Source organism: Diabrotica undecimpunctata, chromosome 5 (genome assembly GCF_040954645.1).
Source record: "Diabrotica undecimpunctata isolate CICGRU chromosome 5, icDiaUnde3, whole genome shotgun sequence".
NCBI lineage: Eukaryota > Metazoa > Arthropoda > Insecta > Coleoptera > Chrysomelidae > Diabrotica > Diabrotica undecimpunctata.
This window is the reverse complement of record NC_092807.1, coordinates 63,015,361-63,041,568: the sequence shown is the minus strand read 5'-3', so window position 1 is coordinate 63,041,568 and position 26,208 is coordinate 63,015,361. Positions and strand designations below refer to the sequence as shown.

The following is a 26,208-nucleotide window of genomic DNA, read 5'->3' as shown; positions in this document are numbered from 1 at the left end:
AATAGTTACAAAAGATACTTGATGTGATGGTCATTAGTCTTTATGACATAAAGCAACTTGACCGCCTTTTCCAATCTAGTCGTCTTCGTACTTATTATCAAGAAAGTCTCGTACATTCTTGTTAAAGTAGGCCAAGCAGCCGTCATGTAAAAACCAAAAGTTTTGCCGAATATTTAAAGGCACTTCATAATCTTATGAATCGTATAAAACAATTTGCAAAAAAATGTAAATAATCAGCACCATTTAAACCAGGAGGCAATTTCAGAGGTCCAAGAAGATAATGATCAACTACTCCTATCCAGACGTTTATGCTAAACCGATTGTGATGCTTAAATTCTTGAACAACGGGAGGATTGTTACTAACGTTCAAATAATAATGTGGATATTGTGGATGTGGATTCTAATAAAAGGATATAAATAAAATAAATTGTATGTATTGGAAGATTTTGAAATTGTGGGATACATAGCACATAGTATTCGAACGCTAATTTCTGGATTTTCCTCAACTTCCATTAAAATAATATATTCATGTGCTGTTATTACATCATTATGTCGCCTTGTTTCAATAATTTTTGGGATCACTGAACCTGTTACTCTTAATCGTTGCTGAAGAGCTGTAAATATTGAGCGAGTGGGATGTTTGCGATTGGGAACTTTTTCAGCATATCTACGTTGTGCTGCTCGAACGTTACACATCATTGCATGATAAAATAAATACATATCAGCGTATTCCTCAGTAGTAAATAACATTTTTGTTGAATTAAAACTGTTGTGTTTGAATGCTACAAAAATAATAGCCCAAAAAATATTTATTTATCTTTCATGACGAAAAAATTAAAAAAGTTTCAAATCGATTTTTCTAGAAAACGGTGTATACTACCGACTTAAGGCAGGAGTACCTTTTAGAACTAGAATACCTGAAAATTTAATAATCTACCATCACGAATGCTTAGAAGTTAACGACAAAAAAGTTATGCATTAAAATAACCGTTGACCAATCTTAAACGGAAGCCTATGACCGCTACTAGATTTTCGCAATTAATGGAATCTATTCAACTCTAGAAAATAAATACTCCTACTAGTTTTCGATTTTCTAAACATAAGCGTTCTATAGTTATTTAAAAAAAACTAATTACTAGGTAAAAAAAGAAAAGTTCGTGTAACCTTCTGGCTAAGGTCTAGTGTTAAGATTTCCAAGTCGCGCAAGCGCCCCTACATGACTTAACGACTACTTTCGTAGCCGGGACCGACGGCTTTAAGTGCCCTCCGAAGCACGGTGGCAGCTCAGTTAAATAAGAAATTGAAAATTTTGTCGGTGCTGGGATACAACTAGGTAAATTGGGCTAAATTGTCTTAAAATTATCTAAGGAATCTCCGGATTTTCCGGTCTTCGTTTGTCAGGAGAGTTTTTAAATACCCTGTATATTAATATTAAGCGTTTTTAGGGTCAAATTGTATTTTGTGTCTACATATTTCACTGTTATAACACGATGTAAAAAGATTTTTTAAAGTCACCTTTCTTATATTCATCCATTACTAACAGTTTTGCATATAAAAGACCATACACTTAAATTAATAGTGATCTTAAATTTATTATTTACTATATTAATATTAAGAGTATTTGAAGTATTATATCTTTATTGACTTTAAGATATTTTTCATTAAAAGGAGGATATGTTATGTATCCCTCTTAAATAAATAATTTCTACGCCATTACTTAAGAACAACCTTCTCTCGCTTATATTATCTATCTCACTCCTTCACACTCTATATCTGCACCTAATAATATACACTGTTTAGTTTTCAACTTACGCTAAGACATATCGGAGAGTCCGGTATATATATATATATATATATATATATATATATATATATATATATATATATATATATATATATATATATATATATACATATATAAATTATTATTATCAAATCGATTTTCCAAAAAAGTTTTTGTGACTTTTTCCAAAAATTTTAAACGCGTTTTTGAATTTTTTTCAGAAATGTGTCGGTGTGTTTGGACATTGTTTTTCTTAAGCCTGGTCGGTCTGGGATCCAGCGCACCTGGATTCCGGAAGGGTATGAGTGCAGAAGCCGAAACGTCGTTAAATAAATTTTTAAAAGTGTACTTAGATCAAGTGGAAAATGATGGGGTGTCTGATGATGACTTGTATGGAAAGATGCTAGGAGATCAACCACAGGACGAGAACACTATACACAATATTGGGTCCAGTACGACTGGAGATTCTAGGAACATAACTGCTGTGGAATATTCAAGAGCAATGAGGAACAGGTCAGTAAATATTTTTAAAAATAGACCACATGTGTTTAAATTTGTCATTACAATAAAGTGTCCTGGGAAATCTTTATGAAATTTCTCTAAACATATCTCCAATTAGCTACATGTTATTTTTGTTCAACCTTACTTTTTACTTTTCATAAAGTTATCATTCATAAGTATATCCAAAATATTGAATAAATCTAATATAAAAGTTGTTCTACAAATGCTTATTTCTATTCTCATGTGAAAGAATTATATTCTTTGTTTATTTTTGGTTTATTTCTTATTAGAGTTTCTCAGCTTTATAGAATTATTAGGTAAGTTATTCCTCTTCATCGTTCTTCTTGTTTCCTCTACTTCAAAACCTAAGTATAACCTTTACACAATTTCAGTAAAAATTTAAAATTTTTTTGATTGTAAATTTAAAGTATTACTTTCTTTTTTTATTAATCTTATACTCTTAATCTTATCTTATATATATATATATATATATATATATATATATATATATATATATATATATATATATATATATATATATATATATATATATACTTTTAAAATGGCGTTAATTTAAAATCTAGGTTGTATCGATTAGTTTTTCCTACATTTTTTAGTAATATTAATTATATCATCGTCTTAGGCTTTACGCTTTTTAGTTTCTTACTTTTTTTTGGTTTAATTTTGTATCCTATGAAAATTTCATTTACAAAAAAGTTTTTATCAAGGATTATAGGCTTTCTTAGCTTTTGTTGTGTAGAAAAAGGTGGAAAGATGCAGTTAAGAGGATCTGGGGAAAATGGGGATTGGATAGTGGGAAATAGTGGCACAGGACTAATAAGAGTGGAAGGCAATAGTAAACGCGGCAGAGTCGAATAATTGTAACGCCTTGAAGCATGAATATCGTCTCATAGTACGTCTAGAATGCATACGACAATTCAAAAATATTGATTCACAATTAATTATTTTATTTGATTAATTCCACAAATAAATAATTGCCTATCTTACTTGATAAAGAATACATACAATTATGCGTCTCGGTAACAAGTTAGTCTTAAATGAGGAGAATCCAATCACCAGGGTATGATACCAGATAATACCATTTCAGACTTCTTTTTCGAATGTTATGACCGCCGATTTGTCTATGTCCTATAATACCCGTTTACCCGTTTCATACTTTCAACAACAAGGCTTCTTTTTGTTGATTTGGTAATAATGTTATTTAACATTTTCTGGTGCCTTCAAAACAATAACAATGACATAAAGGTGGACCTTTTTTTTAACGTTCAAATTTTAATTTACTAATATTTGTATTATTGATGTAAATTTTCTGTTATAACTACTCGTATACCAATTTCGTGTTATATATTATTAATACGTATCAATGACTTAATTAAAATAAAATATAGCGAAAATGAATATTTTTCGTTTACTTACATTACATGTCATGATTATATAAATTTAAATTTTAACTGACAATACTTCGCCTCTTAGGAGAATGCATTCTTGTTCTACGTACATACAAACTAATAGGCTTTCAGAGTTCTGAATATCAGGATATCAATTTGACTTCAATCTAGACGTGGTGGCTCTAAGCCTATTAAGGGATATCCATACAGTGTAAGGTAATTAGTAACTCTCAGTCACTTCTTATTTAAAATCTAGGATAGCAACAGACAAAGTATAGATAAAACTTTTAAGAGGTTTTAATCTCGTTGATTGACTAGTTTATCCAAACCTAGGATGGTGCGAGACACTTTCCTGTTTCTTTTGTTTAATTTCAGAACCCGATTTTTCTGATCTTAAGAGGAGTAATTCCTATTGTAGGGTATATCTAAGAAACTAAACTCGGTTTTAAACAAATAAATGTTATTGGACAAGTCTCATTAAAAGCGATATCAACGTGGCGAGTGTGCTTCAGTAAGCTGTTTCTCATTTTCTTGAGAAAATTTTATCTTTTTACCGTTTATTGCAGTGTTCTAATTGCTTACTTCCCCATGTTATGTTCCCAGTTAAATCCACCTTGTTCATGTATCAATTTCTTATCAATGATGACATAGATTCGATTGAGTATTATTCGTTATGGAAATCTGGGAATAGAAGCAGTGGCGGATTCAGAAATTTTTGTCAGGGGGGATTATGGATCTTGAGGGTGATTTTGATATAGGATTTAGATTTTGCACTTTTACGATTGATATGATCTGTGCTTCATGTAATGGAACCATTTTCTCAATAATTATTTTAAGCGATATGCTAAACTAATGAGAAGTTATTAAAACCCAAGTACTCTACGGGCGCAAAGAAGGGTACAACATTAAGGGGTCTTAAATTTAAACAAAAAAATAATAATTTAACCCCACATACTATATGACAGTAAAATCAAGTGTACAAGACTATTAAACCAAAGGAAAGTTATTAAAATATAAATACTGAAAAATCAAGGACTGTAAATAATGTAAACTAGGTATTTTAAAGACAATTAATTTAAACCCACCTAACTTATAGCTACAAAATCAAGAACAAACCAAGGATAAATAAATATAAACCAAAGTTAAGTAATTTAAATGCAATAACTCAATGTAAGTGTACATTAACATTCCTAATAAACTCTATCTTATCGTTGGATATCCGATATCAATTTGTAAAAACATATATTTATTCCTTATTGCTGAATGCTGAAGATTTCGTGGACAGAGCACGTGACCAATAACGAGGTGCTGAGAAGAATGAGGACTGAGAGAGGACTCCTAAATATTGTAAATAACAGAAAAACGAATCTAGGACATATTTACAGAGAAGAAAAATATAACTTTCTACGGCTCATAATGGAAGGGAAAGTAGAAGGAAAAAGAGGTCCATGAAGAAAAAAATGCTCCTGGCTGAAGAATGTAAGAGACTGGACAGGCATGGACACACATTCGATACTAAGAACAGCTCAAGATACGATAGCAATTATCTGTAGTTATAGCCACCCTTCCGTAATGAAGAAGAAACCTTAAGAATAAGTGTTAACAGCATTTTATTTAAATTAATTTATTCAACAAAAAACATAATATAATTAAGGAATAGTTATTTCTATAATTACGCCTATTCGGCTATAAGTGAGTGAAACATTTTTTTACTCGGTATTGAAATTTTTCTCACAAATTGCCAGCAACAGCCGGCAACGATTGGTAAATAAAAGTTCAGTGATTAAAAATACTATAAGAATAAGATAAGTAAATATTATATAATTTTATAAAAATCTATTCTTTTGGCCTATCCGATTTAGCAAATCGCTCTATGATTGCATCAACATCTAGAGAAATTTCAGGATGCACATTGATGAGTGCTAAACCATCAGTTAACCTTTCCGCAGAAGCTATATTTTTAAGCCAAGTCTTTAAACGCTTAAGCGTAGAACGCTCTGTTGTTGCTGCACTGACTGGCAGTGTAATTAGTATTTGCAGAAATATTGTGATATTTGGATACATATGAATATCGCAGTTTTCTAGTACTTCTAAAATACAATCAGGAAGTTTCCCATTATTTTGCACTACTCTTTGCCACTTTTGAATCCACAGTGAAAACTCTTTTCTACTGTGAAATATGCAGTAGATGGTCCAATAATATTATGAAAGGTGTCAAAATTTTTTTTTAATGCAACTTTATCTTCTGGTGTGTTTCTATCAGTTTTAGAACATAAAACAACTCGAAGATTAAATAGATTCATAATTTTCGGTAAAAGTCGTTCTTCTAAATCAGTTAAGATATTGTCTAAAAGGGATAAATAAATAGATTTTCAAAAATATTCTTCGCAAGAGTTTGCAGATTGATTTTGACGACAGGTTTGACGAGAAACTATACGAGGCATCTTCAATTCAATGTCTAGTTAATCAGCTATTTGTTTACTGCATAGTAAAGTTTGTTAAAAACAGATTCAGCATTTGATCTTTTATTTTGAACAATGCATTTAGTGTCCTTTATGGCCTCAGTAGCCTACTTAAAATCTAATTTTAATTTTGGTGACTGAAGAAGACGACTAAGTGATACAGTTGTACTTAAAACATCACTAAGACAAACTACTGTTTCACAGTTTCACAAATACCTTGGACAGCAGCCCCCAGTTCCTTTATTTGTATTCACTAACGTATCAGACAGAGCTAATGCAACAACAATATTCCCTTTGATATTTATTATAGATAAATTATAAAATGTAGCACACGGTCTCAATAATTATAATACATATTCAAATTACAAACAACCAATTCGTAGACAAAACTGAAGATAAGAAATACCTAATACAAAATAAAAATGTGCTGATTTCGTGCGAAAAGTCGTGTCATGTACATTGAATGAGCAATAATGTGTGGGCCGTAATTCTATCTCATCGATAATCGAACGATTCTCTGGCACTCAAATGACGAATTAACAAAATTTGAAAACCGCGTAACTCTGAATTCGTGGAAGTCTTAGTCGGGGTATTACTGTATTTAGAATTGTTAATTTTTTTAAAGAGCAATTTAAAAAGGCTTCCGTATAATTCTACACTTACCCCTAGAATAAATGAGTTAGAATTATTTCAACTCTTAACTTCCTGCTTCTAGGGTTGATGGGTTTTAAATTATTTTTTTAGGATTATTTGATTGATTTTGTTTTGGAGGTGGTTATGACCCCCGTGACCCCCCCTTGGATCCGCCACTAAATAGAAGTTAGAACTAGAGTATTGAGATGCTACGTATTCTATACTTGCCAGCTCTGAGATGTGGTGTTATCGAAGAATGTAAAAAATATCATGGACACAACACGTAACAAACACGGAAACATTAAGAAAGGTGAAAAAAAGAAATACTCAATGCTATAAAGGAAAGAAATATGAGCTACTTTAGTCACATACTAAGTAATGAAATGAATATGAAAATGAAATGAATATGAGTTGATGCGATTGGTTATACAAGGGAAAGTGGAAGGAAAAAGAGAACCGGGGAGACGACGCACGTCCTGGTTGAGAAATTTGAAGCGGTGAAGTGGCAAAAGAACAGAACTCTTCAGAACTGCTGCAGGCCGAGTGAAATGGGCCGTAATGATTGCCAATGTCCTTAAAGAATAAGGTACACAAAGAAGAAGAATTATTTGTTTAAAAAAATTGAGAAGGTAGCACAGTAATGAAACTGGTCTAAAGTTTTTGGCTTTGGTTGGCACGTTGTGTGGGTTCAACAGTGCCACTACTCTGGATTTGAGCAATAGCTTAGGTATTTGAAAGCTTTTTCCACATTTATCAAGAGCAATAGTCAATCAATATTGTGCTTCAAAGTTCTTGATCTGTTCCGTGCTGTATATTTTTTCATTTATTTCAGTTTATAAATATGTTTAATCAATTTAACATAATTCCTTCCTATGTTCATGGATTTTATAAAACAACTTTTTTAAGTTTGTAGATTATTCACTCACTTTTCTGTTTTAACTTATGTATATTTTTATTATAATTCACTAATGTTAATATCGTCCTATGAATTCTAGCAGGCCCGTAATGTCTTTAGTTTATGTTCTGTAAAATTTTGTTGTCAAATTTTACTGTAACACGTCTGGTGCAAATCTGGTTAAAATTTGGGTAAAATCTGGTTAAAATCTAGTTAGAATCTGATTGAAAACTGGTTCAAATCTGATTAGGTTTAAGTTTTTTATAGCTCATGATTTACATAATATTTACCATCTACTTAACTATTTTTAGTTTAAGTTTATGGTGATTAGTCGTTATTTGCCATGCTTTCAAAATTGTAATCTTTTTCGTTGTAAGGACATTTATTTTTAAAATAATTTAAATCTACAACAGGTTTTAAAAACAAAAAACTATTCGTTTTTTTTTCTTTTGTTTATAAGTGAGTTTGTAGAAACATTTCTTGTATCGAATCGTATACCTATTACATTGTATTATATTATTTCAACAAGCGAAATGTTGTTTCTATATAGGTACCATGCGGTCCATTTTCAGCGTTATTATGTACTATCTGAAAAAAACCTGAAACAGGTCGATTTTTATTCTTAAATTATAAATATTATCCCCTTCCAGCACCTCCTTTGAATTATAAGCACCCTCTCGAAAATTTTAAATAATAAAGGGGGTCGTGTGGCACCTTGTTAGAAAGGGATTTTAGTCCTCTGTTCAGAAATATAAAGTTTTTTGAGTTTGTACAATTAAATGTTCAACTTGACCACCATTATTCACTTCTTGACAATAACTGAGGCGATTTTGGAATTCTCGTACAACATTTTGTATGACCTCGGGGGTTATTTTGTTAGTTTCTATCGTTATCCTAACTTTTAAATCAGCAATATTACCGGGTTTATTAAAATATACTTTAGAAATAATCACGTATTTTCGTATCTGTTCCGCTAAACATTAGATAAAAAACTTTGAATATAATAAAATATTAGTCAAAAAGCCAAATAAACAATTGATATGAATCTAGTAGGTTGCTTTCATTTAGGTATTTAAGGTTACTAAAAGACGTCAGTATAATATTTGTGCGCGTATTACATTTAATTATGCCTCATTTGTCTGAGACTCAAAGAATAGATATTTTAATTATGATTGGTTTTGGTAATAAAACAAGAACTCAAAAGAAGGTTTGTGAAATGTTTAATAATAAATATGGTCAACAAGTTTCGCAGTCTACAGTTAATGTAGAAAATTAAAAAGAAGTTTCGTTATACTGGACAGTAAAAAATATTGAAAAACCAGGTAGAAATGTTATAAATTTACTGATGAAAAAAAGTTAGATGTACTTCTAGAGATTGAGAAATATGCGCATAAGACAACTCGAAAGCTGGCCGCCGTCAATGATGTAAGTAAATCATCTATTTTAAGAGTTTTGCATAAAGAAAAATACCACCCTTACAAAGTTCAGTTGATTCAGGAGTTAAATGAAGATGATCCCGATAGAAGGCATGAATTCTGTGAAATGATGATGGACAGACTTTCCGGACGGACTGAATTTTTTCTGATAAAGCGACGTTTCATTTAAACGGAACGGTTAACAAACTCAGAGAAAATCCTCACTTGGTGTGTGAGACTCACGCAATATTCTAAAAAAATTAACATTTGTGCTAGTATCATTAACAATAAAATTACTGGTCCTTATATTTTTTGAGGACACAGTTGATGATGAGGTTTATCTAGATTTTTTGATTCACTTTTTAGTGGCTACATTACTAAGATTTTTTCCTGATGAAAGACAGAGCTCTTCCGCATTTTGCACGTATAGTTAGAAATTATTTAAATAGAATAAATATTATAGAAATAGGTGAATTGGAAGACGTAGAATGATCGAATGGCCGGCTAGATCCCATATTTGACTCCTCTAGATTACTTCTTATGAGGTTATTTAAAATCTAAAGTATATTTTAATAGACCAAACAGTATTGCTGATTTAAAAGTTAGGATAACGGAAGAAATTAACAAAATAACCCCCGAGGTCGTACAAAATGTGCGAGAATTCCAAAATTGCCTCGGCTATTGTCAAGAAGTGAATGGTGGTCATTTTGAACATTTAATTTAATTAAAAATTACATTGAAAAATACATTCTAAATATTATGTTACATTATTATCTTCATTCAACTAAAGTTTTGTAATAGACACATTATCAAAATTTTATATATTAAAAATCAATTTTCTCAGTTATGATTGCACCAAACTTAAAAAACTTTATATTTCTGAACAGATAACTAAAATCCCTTTTTAACAAGGTGCCAAAAGACCCCCTTTGCTATTTAAAATTTTCGAAGGGGTGGTTATAAATCAAAGGGGGCGTTGGAAGGGGATAATATTTTCATACTGTAAATTGTCAATTTAAGAATAAAAACCGACCGGTTTCAGGTTTTTTTTCAGATAGTACATAATAACGCCAAAAATGAATTTATTCCATACATATGGACCGCATGGTATGTATAAATACTTTTATAACTGTGAGATTATATTTATTTGAGTCAAGTTATTTAGTTAAATTTAATAGAATAAGAGTTAGAGAAATATATTTTTAAATATGCGACTTTTAAGCCAGTGTAGCGTTAAATTTTTCCTCTGTTAAATTTTTTACTCTAAAGTAAAATTTTAACGTTTTACTCTCTTCCAAAATTTTACTCTATCATATGTTAAAAAAATTTAAATCTAATGAACATTTTTGTGTTGTTAAATGTGATTGTCTTGAATTTACTAAATGTTTTGTTTACTAATTCTGTTACTAATAAACAAAATCAACTTATGCTACTGCAGACCAGGGAAATAAGTTTTTTTTTTGTGACAGTGAACTTTCCAGGCAAACGGCAGTTATTTTGAGTAGTATAAATCTCCGTAATAAAAACCTATATGTTTTCTAAACCCTTATCCTTATTTGTTGCTTAGAAAGTTGCAACATAAGTCGCAAATTTTGGTTTTTTATAAATGTTTTAAATATAAACATATAAGCTTCATATTACATATAATGTTGGTTCTTGTGATGGTTAAAGTATGATTAAAATTTCTAAGCGATCGGATAAATAGTTTAAAAGCTATTTAATTTGTGTATTCCAAGCTAAATTTTTTTTGCATCAATATAAGCCAGAAAATAATAAAGTTACAGTAATTATACAAATAGCTTATAAAAGAAGAAGATTCATTTTATCAATATTATTAAAAAAAATTAAGAAGAAACGATTTTAAATAAGTATTGCAAAATTATTTTGCAAAAACATGTCGTTTTTTGCTTATATAAACAATTACAATAACTGTTGCTTTCACGAAAATTGGTCGTTTATATTTCGAAACCCTGTATTTTGTTAATTCTAAAAAAAAGTTGTCTTACGACAATTTGGGACGAAATTAGTCTCTTTTTTTTAAACTGACAGCGGCTTTGTTTAGAAGAATTAATAAATCTAATTACCGTCATCTGAAACAACATAGTTTAATGTTTTAATGTGACAAATTTGAAAGGGATTTGAAGGAGCTGTTAACTGCATCTCTGGTTCTTCTTTATGGATCTCGACGTTAATTCTTTAATTCATATATGTACTTTTTGCTTAAATTATTCAAACAAATAAGCTTTTATTTTATTGATATATTTATATATTTATTTTTTATCATTTATTTATTTAACAATTTTTTGAACAAATTATAAGAAGATGATTTTTTGCTTCGAGCATACTTTTTTTTAATAATTTGAGTTATTCTAGGAGGAAAGTTATTCTTGTGTTTTTATACAATATACATATTTCTTGTGTGTGTTATAATGGTTTTGACACCAAGTTTAAAAAAAAAATAAAAAAATATGAGATGAAAGCTTAAGTCAAGTAGTTTAAAACTTAGCAATTCCATAGCAAATTTTATGTTGCAAAAATTAGTTTAATATTCTCATATCTTGTTGTAGACTTGACGAACAAGCGAATATGATCCTGCAATATTACAGTAAAATATTTACCCAAAGTTTACCAAGGGAACCTGCTTATTATAAATATAAATAAACAACTTCCCCTGGTAAACTTTGGGTAAACTTTCTACTATAATCATCATAGCATCATATTCTTTCAATTAAAATAAGGTTCAGCTTGTGCGCAAAAATTAAACAATGTGTTTCGAACGTTAAAATTTAGATGTTCGTCAATTCTATATATCCCGAATCGCAACGGTATATCAATTTGTTTGTAAACTGCCATGTAAAATAAAAACGGACTTGTGCAGTTTGAAACTAATGGACTTTTACCTCATAAATTTTGTTTTTTAAATTCGATTTCTAACCTATTGAAAAATGGCTTTGAAAACGGTAAAATTGTTTTTTTTTCGGCATTTTTAATTGTTTATTTGCATTTTACATTTAAAAAAACCATTTTTTTATAATTTTTTTAAAAGTTGTTAAATAAATAAATAGTAAAAATTATAAATATCTATCTTTTATAATAAAAATTTCCACAAATATTACTATAAAAAAAAAATAAAAAATAAAAAAAACATTGTTTAAAAAAATTAGATCGTTTATTTAACAATTTATTTGCTTGAATAATATACAGAGTGGCATAAAAGTCTGGAAACGGTCACTTATCTCGTAAATTGCTAGTCATAATTGTACAAAATTTGAGATACACCTATTTTGTGATACGGAGATTCCATATTTGACATTTGCTATGTTGCCAGATTTGGCGTTTTTCATATATTATTAGAAACTTTGGTTTCTCAAATTCATCACCCTGTATATTCAGTCATTATTGGAATCTTCTATTCAATACGAGTTCAACCATATGTAACACTTATGATTTTATGTAGTTTGGAAGGTCTTAAATACATAAAACAGAAGTCTGGCAACGCCAACGCCAAGACTACTACTTTTTAATAATAACTATGTTCAACTACATTAAAACGTAACAATTGATATATTACAACATTTTTTAACATAATGGTTACTTTATCAAGTGTTCAAAATGTGCTCCATTTGTGAGTTGACAATACCCTAATCGATGGTAGAATGCGTCTACTACGTTTCTCCATAATTGTCTAGAAATTATTCGAGATTTATCGATAATTCGTTGCCTTAGCTCTGCAAGACTTGCTGGTTTAGTTTTATAAACTGAATTTTTCAAGTATCCCCAAAAAAATAATCTTTAGGATTGAAATCAGGTGAGCGTGGAGGCCATTCAATTCTACCTCGTCCACCAATCCATCGTGTGGGAAATATTTCATCTAAATAACGCCAAACATTTACAGCAAAATGAGCTGGAGCTTCATCTTGCTGAAACCATATCTGATTAAAATTGGCCCCAAATAAGTTTCTCAGTGTAACTGAAACTGTTTCGAAACACAACTAAGTACTCTCAGTTTTAGTTAATAATGTAAATGGTGAATAAATATCAAAATCACAGCATTCTAAATTTAAACATTTAAATTTATTAAAATCTACATATTTTGCACTGTTTTATGTATTTAAGACCTTCCAAACTACATAAAATTATAAGTGTTACATATGGTTGAACTCGTATTGAATAGGAGATTCCAATAATGACTGAACATACAGGGTGATGAATTTGAAAAAACAAAGTTACTAAGATTATAAGAGAAATAGCAAATCTGGCAACATTGTAAATAAAAAATATGGAATATCCGTATCCCAAAATAGGTGTACCTCAAATTTTGTAAAATTGTGACTAGTAATTTACGAGATAATTGGTCGTTTCCAGACTTTTTGGCCACTCTGTATATTCCTAATCTATGCAAGAATTACATACAAATTAAAAAAAAACGTCGAAATCCATAAACAAGAACCGGAGGTACCTACAGTTTATGACTCCTTCTCTCTTCATCGCTCCCGCAAGTTTCAAAGCCGGTCGATTTTCAGGACCACATTTTGAAGCTTTGTGGACGTTTCCTATGAAAGGTAATCTCTTTGAAATTTATCACATTAAAACTGTAAAGTATGTTCTTTCAAATGAAGTTAATTAGATAATTAATTGTTATAAGAAAGTTGCTGTTAATTTAAAAAAAGGAACTAACTTCGTCCCAAATTGTAATAGGACAATTTTTTCGTTCTTAGAAATTGTAAAAAAATGCAGGTTTTCCAAATATGAAAAAACACAATTTTCATATCTATGGCTGGAAGGCAAAAGGGGATAAGTCGATTTTTTGTAAAATAGTGTTATGTATACCATTCGACAGCATTCTTGATTATGCACAATCTTGGTAAAGAGAGTTAAGTGAAAGTTTACTAATTAAAATATTATTATTGATCAAAAAGGGGTAACTTGGCTACAATTTATTCGTTACGACTGTTTGACTCAAGATATCTTCTGGAGAGCAAAATAGTAATTTATAGTAAAATGGTATAATTGCACATATTTTCTAACATTATGAAATTAACTGAGAAGCAAAACGATTTAAGTCATGTTAACTTGAGAATTATTCGAAATGTGTGCTGGTAAAAGGCATTAAATCAAGATATCCCCTTTTGCCGGAATGTGATAGAAAAAATATATATGAAAGTATTGCTAGGATATACAAAGTTATCCCTTTTTGCAAGAATGCGGTGTCCACGCAAATCATATTCCTATCAGTTTCTTGTCAGTACTTGTCTAGATTGTGAAGAGAGCACACGCAAATTTTATCAAGGAACGTTCACTACGATGACAACTCGAAATAACAATTATTATTCCTCCATTCGCGAAAGAACTAAAGGGCTTGTATCAAGGTGTTTAAACAACGACAATAAAGATTACAAAAAAAGTAAGCGATCTTTTAGACCTTATTGAGTTAGTTGATGAAGTGCAAAAGAATTTTATCGTGGACTTGCACAAATCCCACGAAATTCACAAGATCTGGATAATACTGCTGACACATATCCAGACATAGATAATAATTTTAGTGATGATGATCTTTAATAAAATATTCTAAAACAAATATTTGTGTAATTTATTATTTTAAAGAAACAGCTTCCGAAAAATATTTGTGTTCATCAAATTTTTTTTTTCTTCCTGCGAAAGCTTTTCTGTTCGTATTATATCGATAATATGTTTTTATTTTGTGTTTAGAATGCGCCTTTAATTATCTTTCTAAGTATCATCTTGATCAATTGTTAATTTGTAAACGTATCATCAGATTGCTGTAGAAACCTCCATGTTTATTAAAACTAATAAATCTCCATGTTTTAAACAAATTTACGTTTTATTTCTTGTTCTGTCAATGCTATATCCAGAACAAAATATTTTCTTTGCTTTATTGTGGTTGCCCGTTGTAAGTACAAATAACTGCAGTTAACACTACAGTGCACATATAATGTTAGCCAAGTTACTACCGGGCATAAGGGTATAAATCTACATAACCCCCTTTACCAAGATGATTTTATGTCTATTTCAACTATAACTTGACTTATCTCCTTATGCTTTCTTGAAATATTAAAAAAAAATAAATATGCTAAAATATTTTTTTTTTAATTTATCAAAATATTGGACACATAGATATTAATTTAAGAAAAAAGACTTAAATATATCTAACAGAATGTAAGTCGGATCTAGAAATATACAAACGTTACTAATATTACGTCTATAAGGTAACAAAAAGACCATATGAACTAAAAATGTCTGTACTGAAAAACTTCCAAATGAGAGTTATCCCCTTTTGCCTTCTAGCCACAGATATAGGCAATAGTTAAAAATGTTATTCTAATTGTTTATAAGCAAAAAATCGAAAATCCATACTGCTAAAAATAACTATAGTTTACCTGACCGGTTCAGTGTCACAAGCAGGGTACTTTTTTTGCTTATTTTCCGGGCCTACCGAGCTCTTCATGGAATGTAACAATATTTTTAAATACCGCATTGCAGAAATACAATTGCTCAACAAAGACAAGCATTATAAAGAGTTCCTTTCATATACCCTATTATGAATTGAAATAGCTAACACCTTACATCAACATAATACATAACCCCTCAGGTGCCTCTCTAACCCGAGATATGATAAATAAAAAATATGACATATGCAGGTCCTATATTAAAGTATTATATTATTGAAGTTTCTTCTACATGGTCAAGTGCGAATGAGTTATGTAAACTTGAAACTTTTTTCATGGATTTAATAGTTATATTTTCATTTAGAATGCCAATTTTTTGGATTTGATTAAAATAAGCACAATGAATTCGGGCGTTCAATCAATTGAAATAATTGAAATAAAACAAATATGACCAAATGTATTAAATATATTTTGAATCACTAATACGTCATAATCACCAGTATTATAAACTATTGATTGGCTACGAAAATGTTAAAATACAGTATTTATTATACAGTCATTACAATTGAGAGAAAATAATCATCAAAGGATTTTGAGTCCCAGTAATAAGGAAGATAGGTGGAGGTGCCGTAAAGCTCCAAAAAATTGTTCTCTAATTGGTCCACTATTGCTCATTTCCATAAATCAGGGGACTAAACAAGCACCTAAATATCTTTATTTAACATATGATAGATCAATTTTCCAATGTGGTAAAGTAGAGTAAAATTCTAACGTTAAAATTTTACTGTATTTTACTGTGATTCCATCTAAGTTTGGTTGTGTGTATATCTGGTATCCTTGCAAGAGGTAATAAACTCATTATGTAGCTTATTTAATACTTCAAACATATTCTCTGTACTAACATAGATGCATAAGAGTTTTTTAGCCTGGTCTTTGCTTTCAGAAAAAATAATTTTTTTTCTGGTATGTAATTTTTAATTTCGTTTTATTTTTTAAAATTTGGACAGTGTTTAAAAATATATTTGTGCTCATAAATTTAAGTGTATGCAAAACTTTCTTGTGGGTCTCTACAGTTATGTTCATCATTTTTCTCCTGTCCATAGTTAATATACATAATTGTAATGCTGCTATAATTACGAAATATGTATTCACTAGGTTCTATTAAACATGAAACACTATATATATATATAAATATATATATATATATATATATATATATATATATATATATATATATAATATATATATATATATATATATATATATATATATATATGTATATATATATATATACATAGCTAAGTATCTTGACTGTTACTGTCATGTTGGATATTATGTTATCAAATAGATATTCGTCAAAGCAGCGTTTACGTTTTTAATTATACCTTTTCTTTTTAAGTAACTTATTTGGAGTACATGCTTTTAGTTACTTTTCTTTAAGAGTTTCATTTCTTATTAGTGTCTTTGCATCACTGGTAGTTTTTACTTGTACTCTTGCTCAGTTCATCCCTGTCCACAATATTAACAATATTTTGCATTGCTAGTTTACCAATATCCTTTGGTTTGTTTGTTCATCAATATTTGTGGTATACATTATCCATACAGAATCAAACTTATATGGAATCACCATTATTTCAAACCAATATTTTCTTTTGTAAAAACTTGTTATTGTTGCGAAGAATAAAGGTTTTTATTAAAAATTAACACACCGATAAAACAATCAGATAACACTGCTCGATACGTTATAAATTATTTACTTTAGTTGTAAATTAAACGAAAATAAATAAACTTACCTTTGCGTTCAAAAACAAAAATATGCCTTGTGTGGGGTTAACGCATGTGCAAAGGGGAATGATCTTGTGGAGCTAGGAATATCTTAGAGGGCTCATAACAGCAGTAGTAAGCGTAACACAGGGCGTTGTGTCAAAAACATGATAATTGTCAGCAATTAGTAGTTTAAGAATAGACTAAGACAAAGTCGCCAAAAAGTATCAATCACTCGCGATGATCGTTTTATTGTCCAAGTAGCTAAAAGAGATCCAACAGTTTTTCACCCGCAGCTTCAAACGCAACTTTTGGAAGCTACAGGTGTAAGTGTTTCTCAGTTAAAACGATAAGAAAAAGAAGTCATAACAAGGGACTATACAGCAGTAGACAGCTACGGTTTCCTGAGTTATCCAGGCAGCACAAAATTGATCGCTTAATTGGTGTCTTTAACACCAAAACTTGAACATTAGAAATTGGCAAAATGTGTTATTTCAGACGAAACCAGGATTTGTCAAAAATCAGATGACCGACAAATTCGTGTACAGAGGGCGAGAAAAACAAGCAAAAAGGGAAATTGCTAGATCTGTTCACAAAACTACTTTAATTTTCATCTAACCAACTTTAAAGATCCTAAGTATGTTGATTTGGCTCTAGATATGATTAAAATATTAATTAAATCCCGCAAAAAAAATGAACGAGATAACGCTAATAAACTCTATGATGATATTTAACATGAAACAATATATTATTTCTTTTGACTTTGGTAAGTTGTCTAATGCGTTGGTATATTTAAATATATCGAACAACGTTTTATATTTTGGGTAATTTTATTATTTGTAATAAGTTGTGGGTAATTTGTTTGATGTTTTATTAACTCAGTCGCGATCTAAGATTAGCCGTAATGAGTTGTGTATTATATATTTTCTAGAAATATCTCTGAAAGGTTGTTTATAATTAGAATTTGACTATTCTGTAGCTGTAAAGATTTAAAGTTATCTATAAATAATGACGTAAAGAAAAATGTGACTCTTTTCCTGGTTTTGCATAATTCATAAAGTGAGTTCATAACGGAAACGGTCTGTTATCTTATGACTTAATTATATTCAGAGTTAAAGCTCTGACAGGTCGATTTTTATTTTTGTTTTTTAACCTTTCTGAAAAAAAAAATAACTTACCCCCACTATCTTAGCAGATGTGACGTCATCGATAATTTTTTTAAATAGAAAGGCCCTATACAACCGCACCAAACTCATCACATTCAAACTTCAGTATACAGAGTGTAAAGAAAATCAATGCTCGTATTTGTTAAAATTTAATTCAAAATTTAATCTAGAAAGAAAATTAATAAAGAAGTCATTTCACATTAAAGACAAACAAATAATATAATTACAACAAATGCTCGAATGGAGTGGCCTATTGTTGTACGAAACAGACGGTAGATTGTTTATCTATTAAAGATAACCAATTACATTCAAATTATAAGGAATTTGTAATGGGCTGTAGATCAACAATACAATAAAATAAAGTGGTAACGACTGTACTCAGTATATTGCCAAAAATCAAGTAGGATGTGAAGATATGTCAAATTCCTCCTTAGCAACCAGACAGTAAGTTCGTATTTACCATTGGATATGTCAAATTAAATTGATTTGTTGTGTCACATTTAGAAGTCTGCACTAGTATCTTTTTGAGAAATATTACTCTAATAGAAATTATTTGAAATTACGATGGTGCTGTCAGAAAAACAGCGAATAGAAGTTTTGATGATCTTAGGTTACTGTAATCGTAAAAGAAGTATGGCGGAAGTATGCGATATCTTTAATGAAAAATATCCTGATCGAGTACCGATACGTAAAGGGACGGTAAGCAAAATCTTGCATAAATTTAATGATATTGGCAATGTTAAAGATACGCTCAAAAGTGACAGACCCATTGTTTTTAAGGACAATAAATTAAATGTATTATTTGAAATTGAAGAAAATTCTCCTTCTTCAATTACAACTTTATCAACTTACAATGAGATCTGTCGTGATGCTGTTCATAAAATTCTAAAAAAGGTCAAATTACATCCATATAAAATTACTAACTTATACATGAACTCAATAAAGACGACTTTGATAGGCGCATGGAGTTTTGCAAAAACATGCAAGAATTAGGTAATCGAAATATGTAATGGATTTGAATATAATATCTTGTTTTCTAATGAGGCCACTTTTTGTTTAAATGGTACCATTAATAGGCAAAATTATCGTTATTTGCCAACAGAAAATACCAATTGGACAATGGAAATTATACCTAATATCCCCAAAAAGTAAATGTATGGGCTGGGAGTATTAGGAATACCATTGTAGGGCCGTATTTTTTGACAGTACTGTGACAGGTGAAACGTATTTAGAGATGTTGCAAACCTACGTAGTTCCATTTTTAACCGCAACATTTCCAGATATCAATAATCCTGGTCAAATAGATCATTTGGTTTCATCAGGATGGAGCAAGTCCACATTATGCTGTACTTAGTGGTTAAAAATTTTCTAAATGCAACTTTTCACAATCGCTAGATTGGACGACGTGGCCACATTGAATGGCCTGCTAGGTCGCCAGATTTGAATCCCATGGACTTTTTTATTTGGGGTTATTTAAAAAGTAAGGTATATGTAAACCGACCTACTAATTTGGTAGACCTCAAACAGAGAATTCGTACTGAAATGCAACAAATTACACCAGTGGTGTTGTCAAACATAACCCAAGAATTCATTGGACTTCATGGATACTGTCAATTAAACCAAGGAGCTCAATTCGAGCATTTTTTGTAATTATGTTATTTGTTTGTCTTTAATATGAAAACTCTTATTTAATACTTTTCTTTGTAAAATGAATTTTGAATTAAATTGTAAGAAATACGAGCACTAATTTTCTTTACCCTCTGTATACTGAACTTTAAATGTGATAAATTTGGTACGGTTGTAATCAGAAAAATATGGGCTCTTAATTTTTTAGAAAAATAATTGAGTCATGAGATAACAGACCATTTACACACTTTATGAATGCACTGTATAATCCTGCTGTGTCCGGAAAATTCCGAACTATTCAAAACTTTACTGCGTTTGAGTTTTGAAGCGAAGCTTCTATACTGGCGTTTTATTACTTTTTTCTCTACAGTAAAATACTGAGACTAGCGTCACGTAACTAGCATCACAAGATGGCGTCGTCACGGGTAACGGAACTAGCGCCACAAGATGCCGTCGTCACGGGTAGAGCCACAAAATTGCGTTTCTTTACATCGATTCACTACTCTCAATCAATACATTTCTAGTCATCATATATTTACTCTAAGCAGGTGTAACCCTTTGTCTTTTGAATATTTATTTCTAGTCCGGCTTCTTCCGCCCCTGTTGTTAATTGTAAATATATTTCTGCCGCTTCTTATGTTCTGCAAGATATCATGATTTATTTGTTAGGAGATGTCTTATCATATATTCAAGAGTCAGGTTGAATAGTGTCAGTGTCAAAGCTATGCAATATTTGATATCAATTGTCAATAACTTTTGTCTATCAATTGTGTCGTAGGCCTGTTTGAAATCTATGAACGTGTTGTGGACGTCAATATCGTATTCTTACGATTTGTTAAGTATTTGTTTCTCTGTGAATAGCTGGCCAGTTGTCCTCTTGTGCATAGCAAAATATGCTGCGATAATTTTTGCATTTCAGTTTATGCCCTTTTTATAGATTGGGAATATAATGCCGGTTTTTCAGTCGCTCATTATTTTCCGGGATATTTTCCTCATTCCAAATATTGTTCATAAACATATGCTTTTGTTTTACTGGATGTTCGCCACCTAATTTATATAGCTCAGAGGTAACGTTATCAATACCTGGAGCCTTTTTATTCTTCTGTGCTCGTATTGCTTGTTTTATCTCTTCCCTTGTTAGGGATTTTATATTTTCTGTATCTACCTCAATGCATCTCACTGTACTCTTTATTTTCTTGGGTTCCTAGGAGAGTTTGGAAATAGATTTTATAGACTGATTTTATTCCTTTTGGGTCACTGGTTATTTGACCTTCTTGATTTTTGCATAGATTTGTTAGTCATATCATTGCTTTGAAGATTATCTTCCATTTTCTGTATAAGCAAGACAAATTTTCATCTGTTCAAAAGACAAAAAACTAACACAGAGAAGAGCTATGAAAAACAGACGCACAGTTGAATTAGAGGACAATATTGAAACTGTAAAAAGTTTTACAAAAAGGCAAAAAAAGAACACAGATCCATATGATCTGGACCAAAAAATCCTCAGGATACCATGTGTATCCTAGGAAACAAAATCGTGCATAGGTTTGCCTATACAGCAAACCATGTTGCCACACGCAACTTATAAGTGCCGGATGAGGCTTTAACTTTACAATTGTATCAAAATCAATAGAAATACTCAAAGTAGAATAATATAATAATAATATATAAATAATTTTGGTATTGTACAATAAAAAAGGTGTTCAAATATATTTTTATCATTTTTAAAGTGCAGTAAATAAGAAGATGAAAATTATTAAAGATAATGCTTTACGAACAAAAATTATTGAGATTCATAATCACCAGAAACAGAAACATAAAACTTAATGTCCTGAATATTTAAAGAAGAAGAAGAATAAAAGAACACAATGAAAGAAAAAAATATGAAGATTGCCAAGTTCTTTACCATCTACATCTAAATGTTATATACCAATAGAATGCAAAGTTTTATAATAAATGAGACAAATTTATAAGCTATAAAGAGCAAGAAAGAAATATATGTAATAATTATATAAATTTACTTTTGGGTACACAGAAGTACCTATTAGAAGAAAGTAAAAAAGATTGTACTAAGGGAAAAGTACCCAAAACATGATAAAATAAAATCTTCTCTTGGGTTTTTGAAAATATAAAAAATTAACAAAGTAATTAAAGAAGGCTACCAAAAAAACTGGTTAAGTTGAATAACAGAAATCAGACCATTTCAAAACCACTACAAAGTACCTGCCATAAATAATCAGCCAAAAAATATTGCAAAAAGCATGAAATATACAAATATATATTAAATAAATTTTACCCAAAAACATTTTAAATATGAAAATCAAAATTTAATGTCAAAATTAATTAAACATGTGACGTTTATAACATTAAATGATACTAACGAATATTTTCACGTAAAAAACAAAAATCAATTTTTTAAAAATTTAGAAAGTAGAAGTCCCTTTAATAAAACACTTCTTTGCATATTTTTTTTCTGTTTGTCTTTAATACAATTATGTTTATATTTCATATATAGCAATGACTCACAATTTTCTTATATTCTGAAATATTCCACAATTTGTATATAATTATTTGTTTTTGTTTTACGTGTATCCAAGTTTTCTTTCACTATTACCTTTCTTGTTTTAGGCTCCAATATATTTCTTTGACTACTCTCTATCTATTTTTTGTAATCTTTTATCTACAAATGTTACTTCTGTCATTACTATTTCTATGCAATACTACGTCTTAGTTTGTATATATTTTGGTTTATTTCGTTTTAAGATTGGTTTAAATTTGTTATAAGGCCAGTGTTTCTATTCGATTATTATCGGATATAATTAAACAATGATTCTACTTTACTGCTGAAGGTGTTCTAGAATTGTTCATCTATTTATTAAAATTTTAACACGTGTAGTGTGAATAACTTTCTGAACTATTTTTATAAACTCTTCTCAGTGAAAAAATGTCAGAAAACTCATAAAATATTTTAAAGAACACAGACAAAATAATTTAGAATAAGAAGTATTTTTAGAATTCTGAAAACGTCTTGTTGATATAAAATTTTTTTGATTCTGTGGGAGTGGTAATACATGAGGTTGCAAATAGGAAGGCTATTTTTATATGAAATCATTTTGAACACGATGCAGCCGATAAAAAGCATGTATATCTAATAATATAGGACCTTTGAGAATTTGTTTTATATAAAAAATTAAATTATAAAACAGTTAGGAGATACGCAATTGGCAATTTTTGGGGATATTATGATGCTTCATGAAATAAATGAAATATTGATCATACGGAGCTAAATGAATAAATCATTATATCTGAAGCGGTGGTTCATTAACTTATTTTCAGTATCTTTCATTATCTCACAGTTACAAATATTTACTTCTTGTGATCTTGATTATTAACTCTGTCCCTCTATTTTCAATATTGTTTTATATTCTACTCTCCGTTATATGATAGCACATTGTTTATAGAAGGAGATTCTTTTTACAGGACTGTTGAATGTAGAACAATTATAAATATCGATACCTTCCTGTCTCAGTTTGGTACAAGAATTAATAAAAACAATGACCACTAAATATGTCAATAGGCACATACGTTTATTACATACCTAAATAAATACGTCGTTCTCTTCAGATCAAATAGCATCACGGTCATCATCACTACATTCGTCAAGTCCCAAAAAAATTATATTTGCCCATAAATGGAGTCTAGTTCGCAATAATAAGATGGCAATCGCAACACCGCAACTCCACGTTTTTTGGCTACTTTATCTAAAGCTCACTTTTTAAATTTGGTGAACGTAATTTAAAATCTTTTATTGAGTATTCTTACTTCTACCTTTATTTCTTCGCTAATTAACCAATTTAAGAGCTCTTTCCCTGTCCAGTTAATGTTAACACTGTAACTGTAACTACTGTATAGTAGACAAACCTTCAGTAAATGCCTGACGAGCATTTGTCAAATATTTATCTTGCCAAACTTTCCTTACCAAATGTACGTCATTAATCCATATTTTACCCAGATTAAAAATATTATAAATAGTACTTTCTCTTCTTAGGTTTCGAATTACTCGTAAATATCGCTGCCTTCTCTAAATTATTTCTTATTTTTCTATAAGAACAACTTTTGTATCGTGTTTGTCCCAAACGAAATCTCGGTCGTGCAAAATTTTACAAAATTTGTCTCTTGTTATGTTTGGCAAAGTTTCGTCACTATTATTAGCTGCTAAAATAGGTATCTTATTTTGAAAATAAAATAAATCCGCTTTTTTTTCAATCCCTCATCCGTCACCATCTTCTCTAACATCTCTTCCACCGACTCAAGCACTCTCTCTAGCTCATTACTTTCTCTTACCCTCTTACCTATCTGAAATACTCCAAAAGGGTATGTGACACAGTTTCCATCAAATAAATTAAAGAGTTTACTTGATCTTTTTGAGGCTTATTGTCAAGTCCAGAAGCTGATCTAGACCTTCTTCGTCTTCTTCAAGTGCCCTGTCCGTTGCGAACGTTGGCTATTAACATGGCAATTCTGATCTTATTTGCGGCGCTTCTGAATAGTTCGACCGATGTGAGCCCGAACCACTTCCTCAGATTTTGGAGCCACGAGTGTCTTCTCCTGCCTGGCCCTCGCTTACTGTCTATTTTTCCCTGGACAATCAATTGCAGTAGACGGTACTTATCGTGTCTCAATATGTGGCCTAGATATTCAAGCTTTCTTTGTTTAATTGTATTCACGATTTCTTTCTCCTTTCCGATTCTTTGGATTACCTCTGTGTTGGTGACATGATCGGTCCAGGATATACGAAGAATGCATCGGTACACCCACATTTCGAATGCTTCTAGTTTTCTCGTGAGCGTCTCCGCCAGCGTCCAGGCCTCCACACCATACAGTAAGATCGGAAAAATGTAGCATTTAACTAGACAAATCCCTGCTTATGAGGAGCTTTTTCATATTGCTAAATGCTGCTCTAGCTCGTTCTATTCTCGCCTTAATTTCTGTGGCCTGTTCCCATTTTGCATTTACGTTGGTGCCAAGGTACACATAAGATTCTACATGGTCAATTAGTATGCTACTTATCCGTAACTGTCGAGCAGGCTGTTACTTCCTGCTTATCAGCATCCACTTTGTCTTCTTGAAGTTGAGGCTCAGGCCGTATTCCTCACTAACTGAATAAACTCACTAACTGAATAACTTCCATTACCTGCTGTAATTCGTCTATGGTACTGGCAAGGATCACCGTGTCGTCGGCATATCTTATATTGTTCGTTAAGTCGCCGTTTATTTTTATGCCCTCATTTGCATTTTCCATACATTTATTAAATATTTCTTCGGAATAAATATTGAATAGGAGTGGGGATAATATACAACCCTGACGGACACCTCTTTTGATCTGCACACTTTTAGTGAGTTCGTTGCCAATTTTTGCTCTTGCTGTTTGACCCCAGTATAGGTTTGCCACAATTCGAATGTCCTTGTCGTCAATACCTGTCTTTCGCAGAATATCTATCAATTGTTCATGATTGACATTGTCAAATGCTTTTCTAAAATCCACAAAGCACAAATACACGTCCTTATCAACGTCTCTACACCGCTGTATAAGCACCTGGAGAGCGAAAATTGCTTCTCTAGTTCCAAGTGCTTTCCGAAAGCCAAACTGCGATCTATCAATATTTGACTCACATTTATCATATATTCTTCTATGAATGATCTTAGTGAACGCTTTAGTGATATGATTAATCAAGATTATAAGCCGGTAGTCATCACAGATCTGGGCATTTGGTTTCTTCGGGATTGTAATAAATGTTGACTGCAGCCAGTTCTCCGGGATTTTACCGCTATTATATATGTTGTTAAAAAGTTCAACTAGATTATCAAGGAACTGTTTGTCTGATTTACATAGGATCTTTAATATTTCGCAGGGTACATTGTCCGGACCTGCTGACTTATTGTTTTTTAGTGCTGCAATGGCATCTTCTATCTCCGATTTAAGGATTGAAGGTCCTGTTTCTCCTTCTCCATATAGGTGATCATCAGTTGTGTCAGATGCAAATAATTTTTCTATGTATGATTTCCATGTTTCTAAGATCGTTGATGGCTCCGAGATAAGATTTCCATCGCCATATTTTATGCTGTTGGGTGACTTATTGAATTTCC

At 30.7% G+C, this 26,208-nt stretch overlaps 1 protein-coding gene across 3 annotated transcripts in view; it reads left to right on the top strand.

Moving 5' to 3' along the window:
* Nucleotides 1-1,902: 1,902 nt before the first annotated feature.
* The window catches only part of LOC140441349 (uncharacterized), a 129,898-nt gene continuing 105,592 nt past the window's right edge, over nucleotides 1,903-26,208 (top strand). For all 3 annotated transcript variants that reach the window (XM_072532014.1, XM_072532013.1, XM_072532015.1), the window contains exon 1: nucleotides 1,903-2,296. In XM_072532014.1, the coding sequence (XP_072388115.1) occupies nucleotides 2,007-2,296 (290 nt within the window). In that variant the 5' untranslated portion in view covers nucleotides 1,903-2,006. The remainder of the gene's footprint in view (nucleotides 2,297-26,208) is intronic.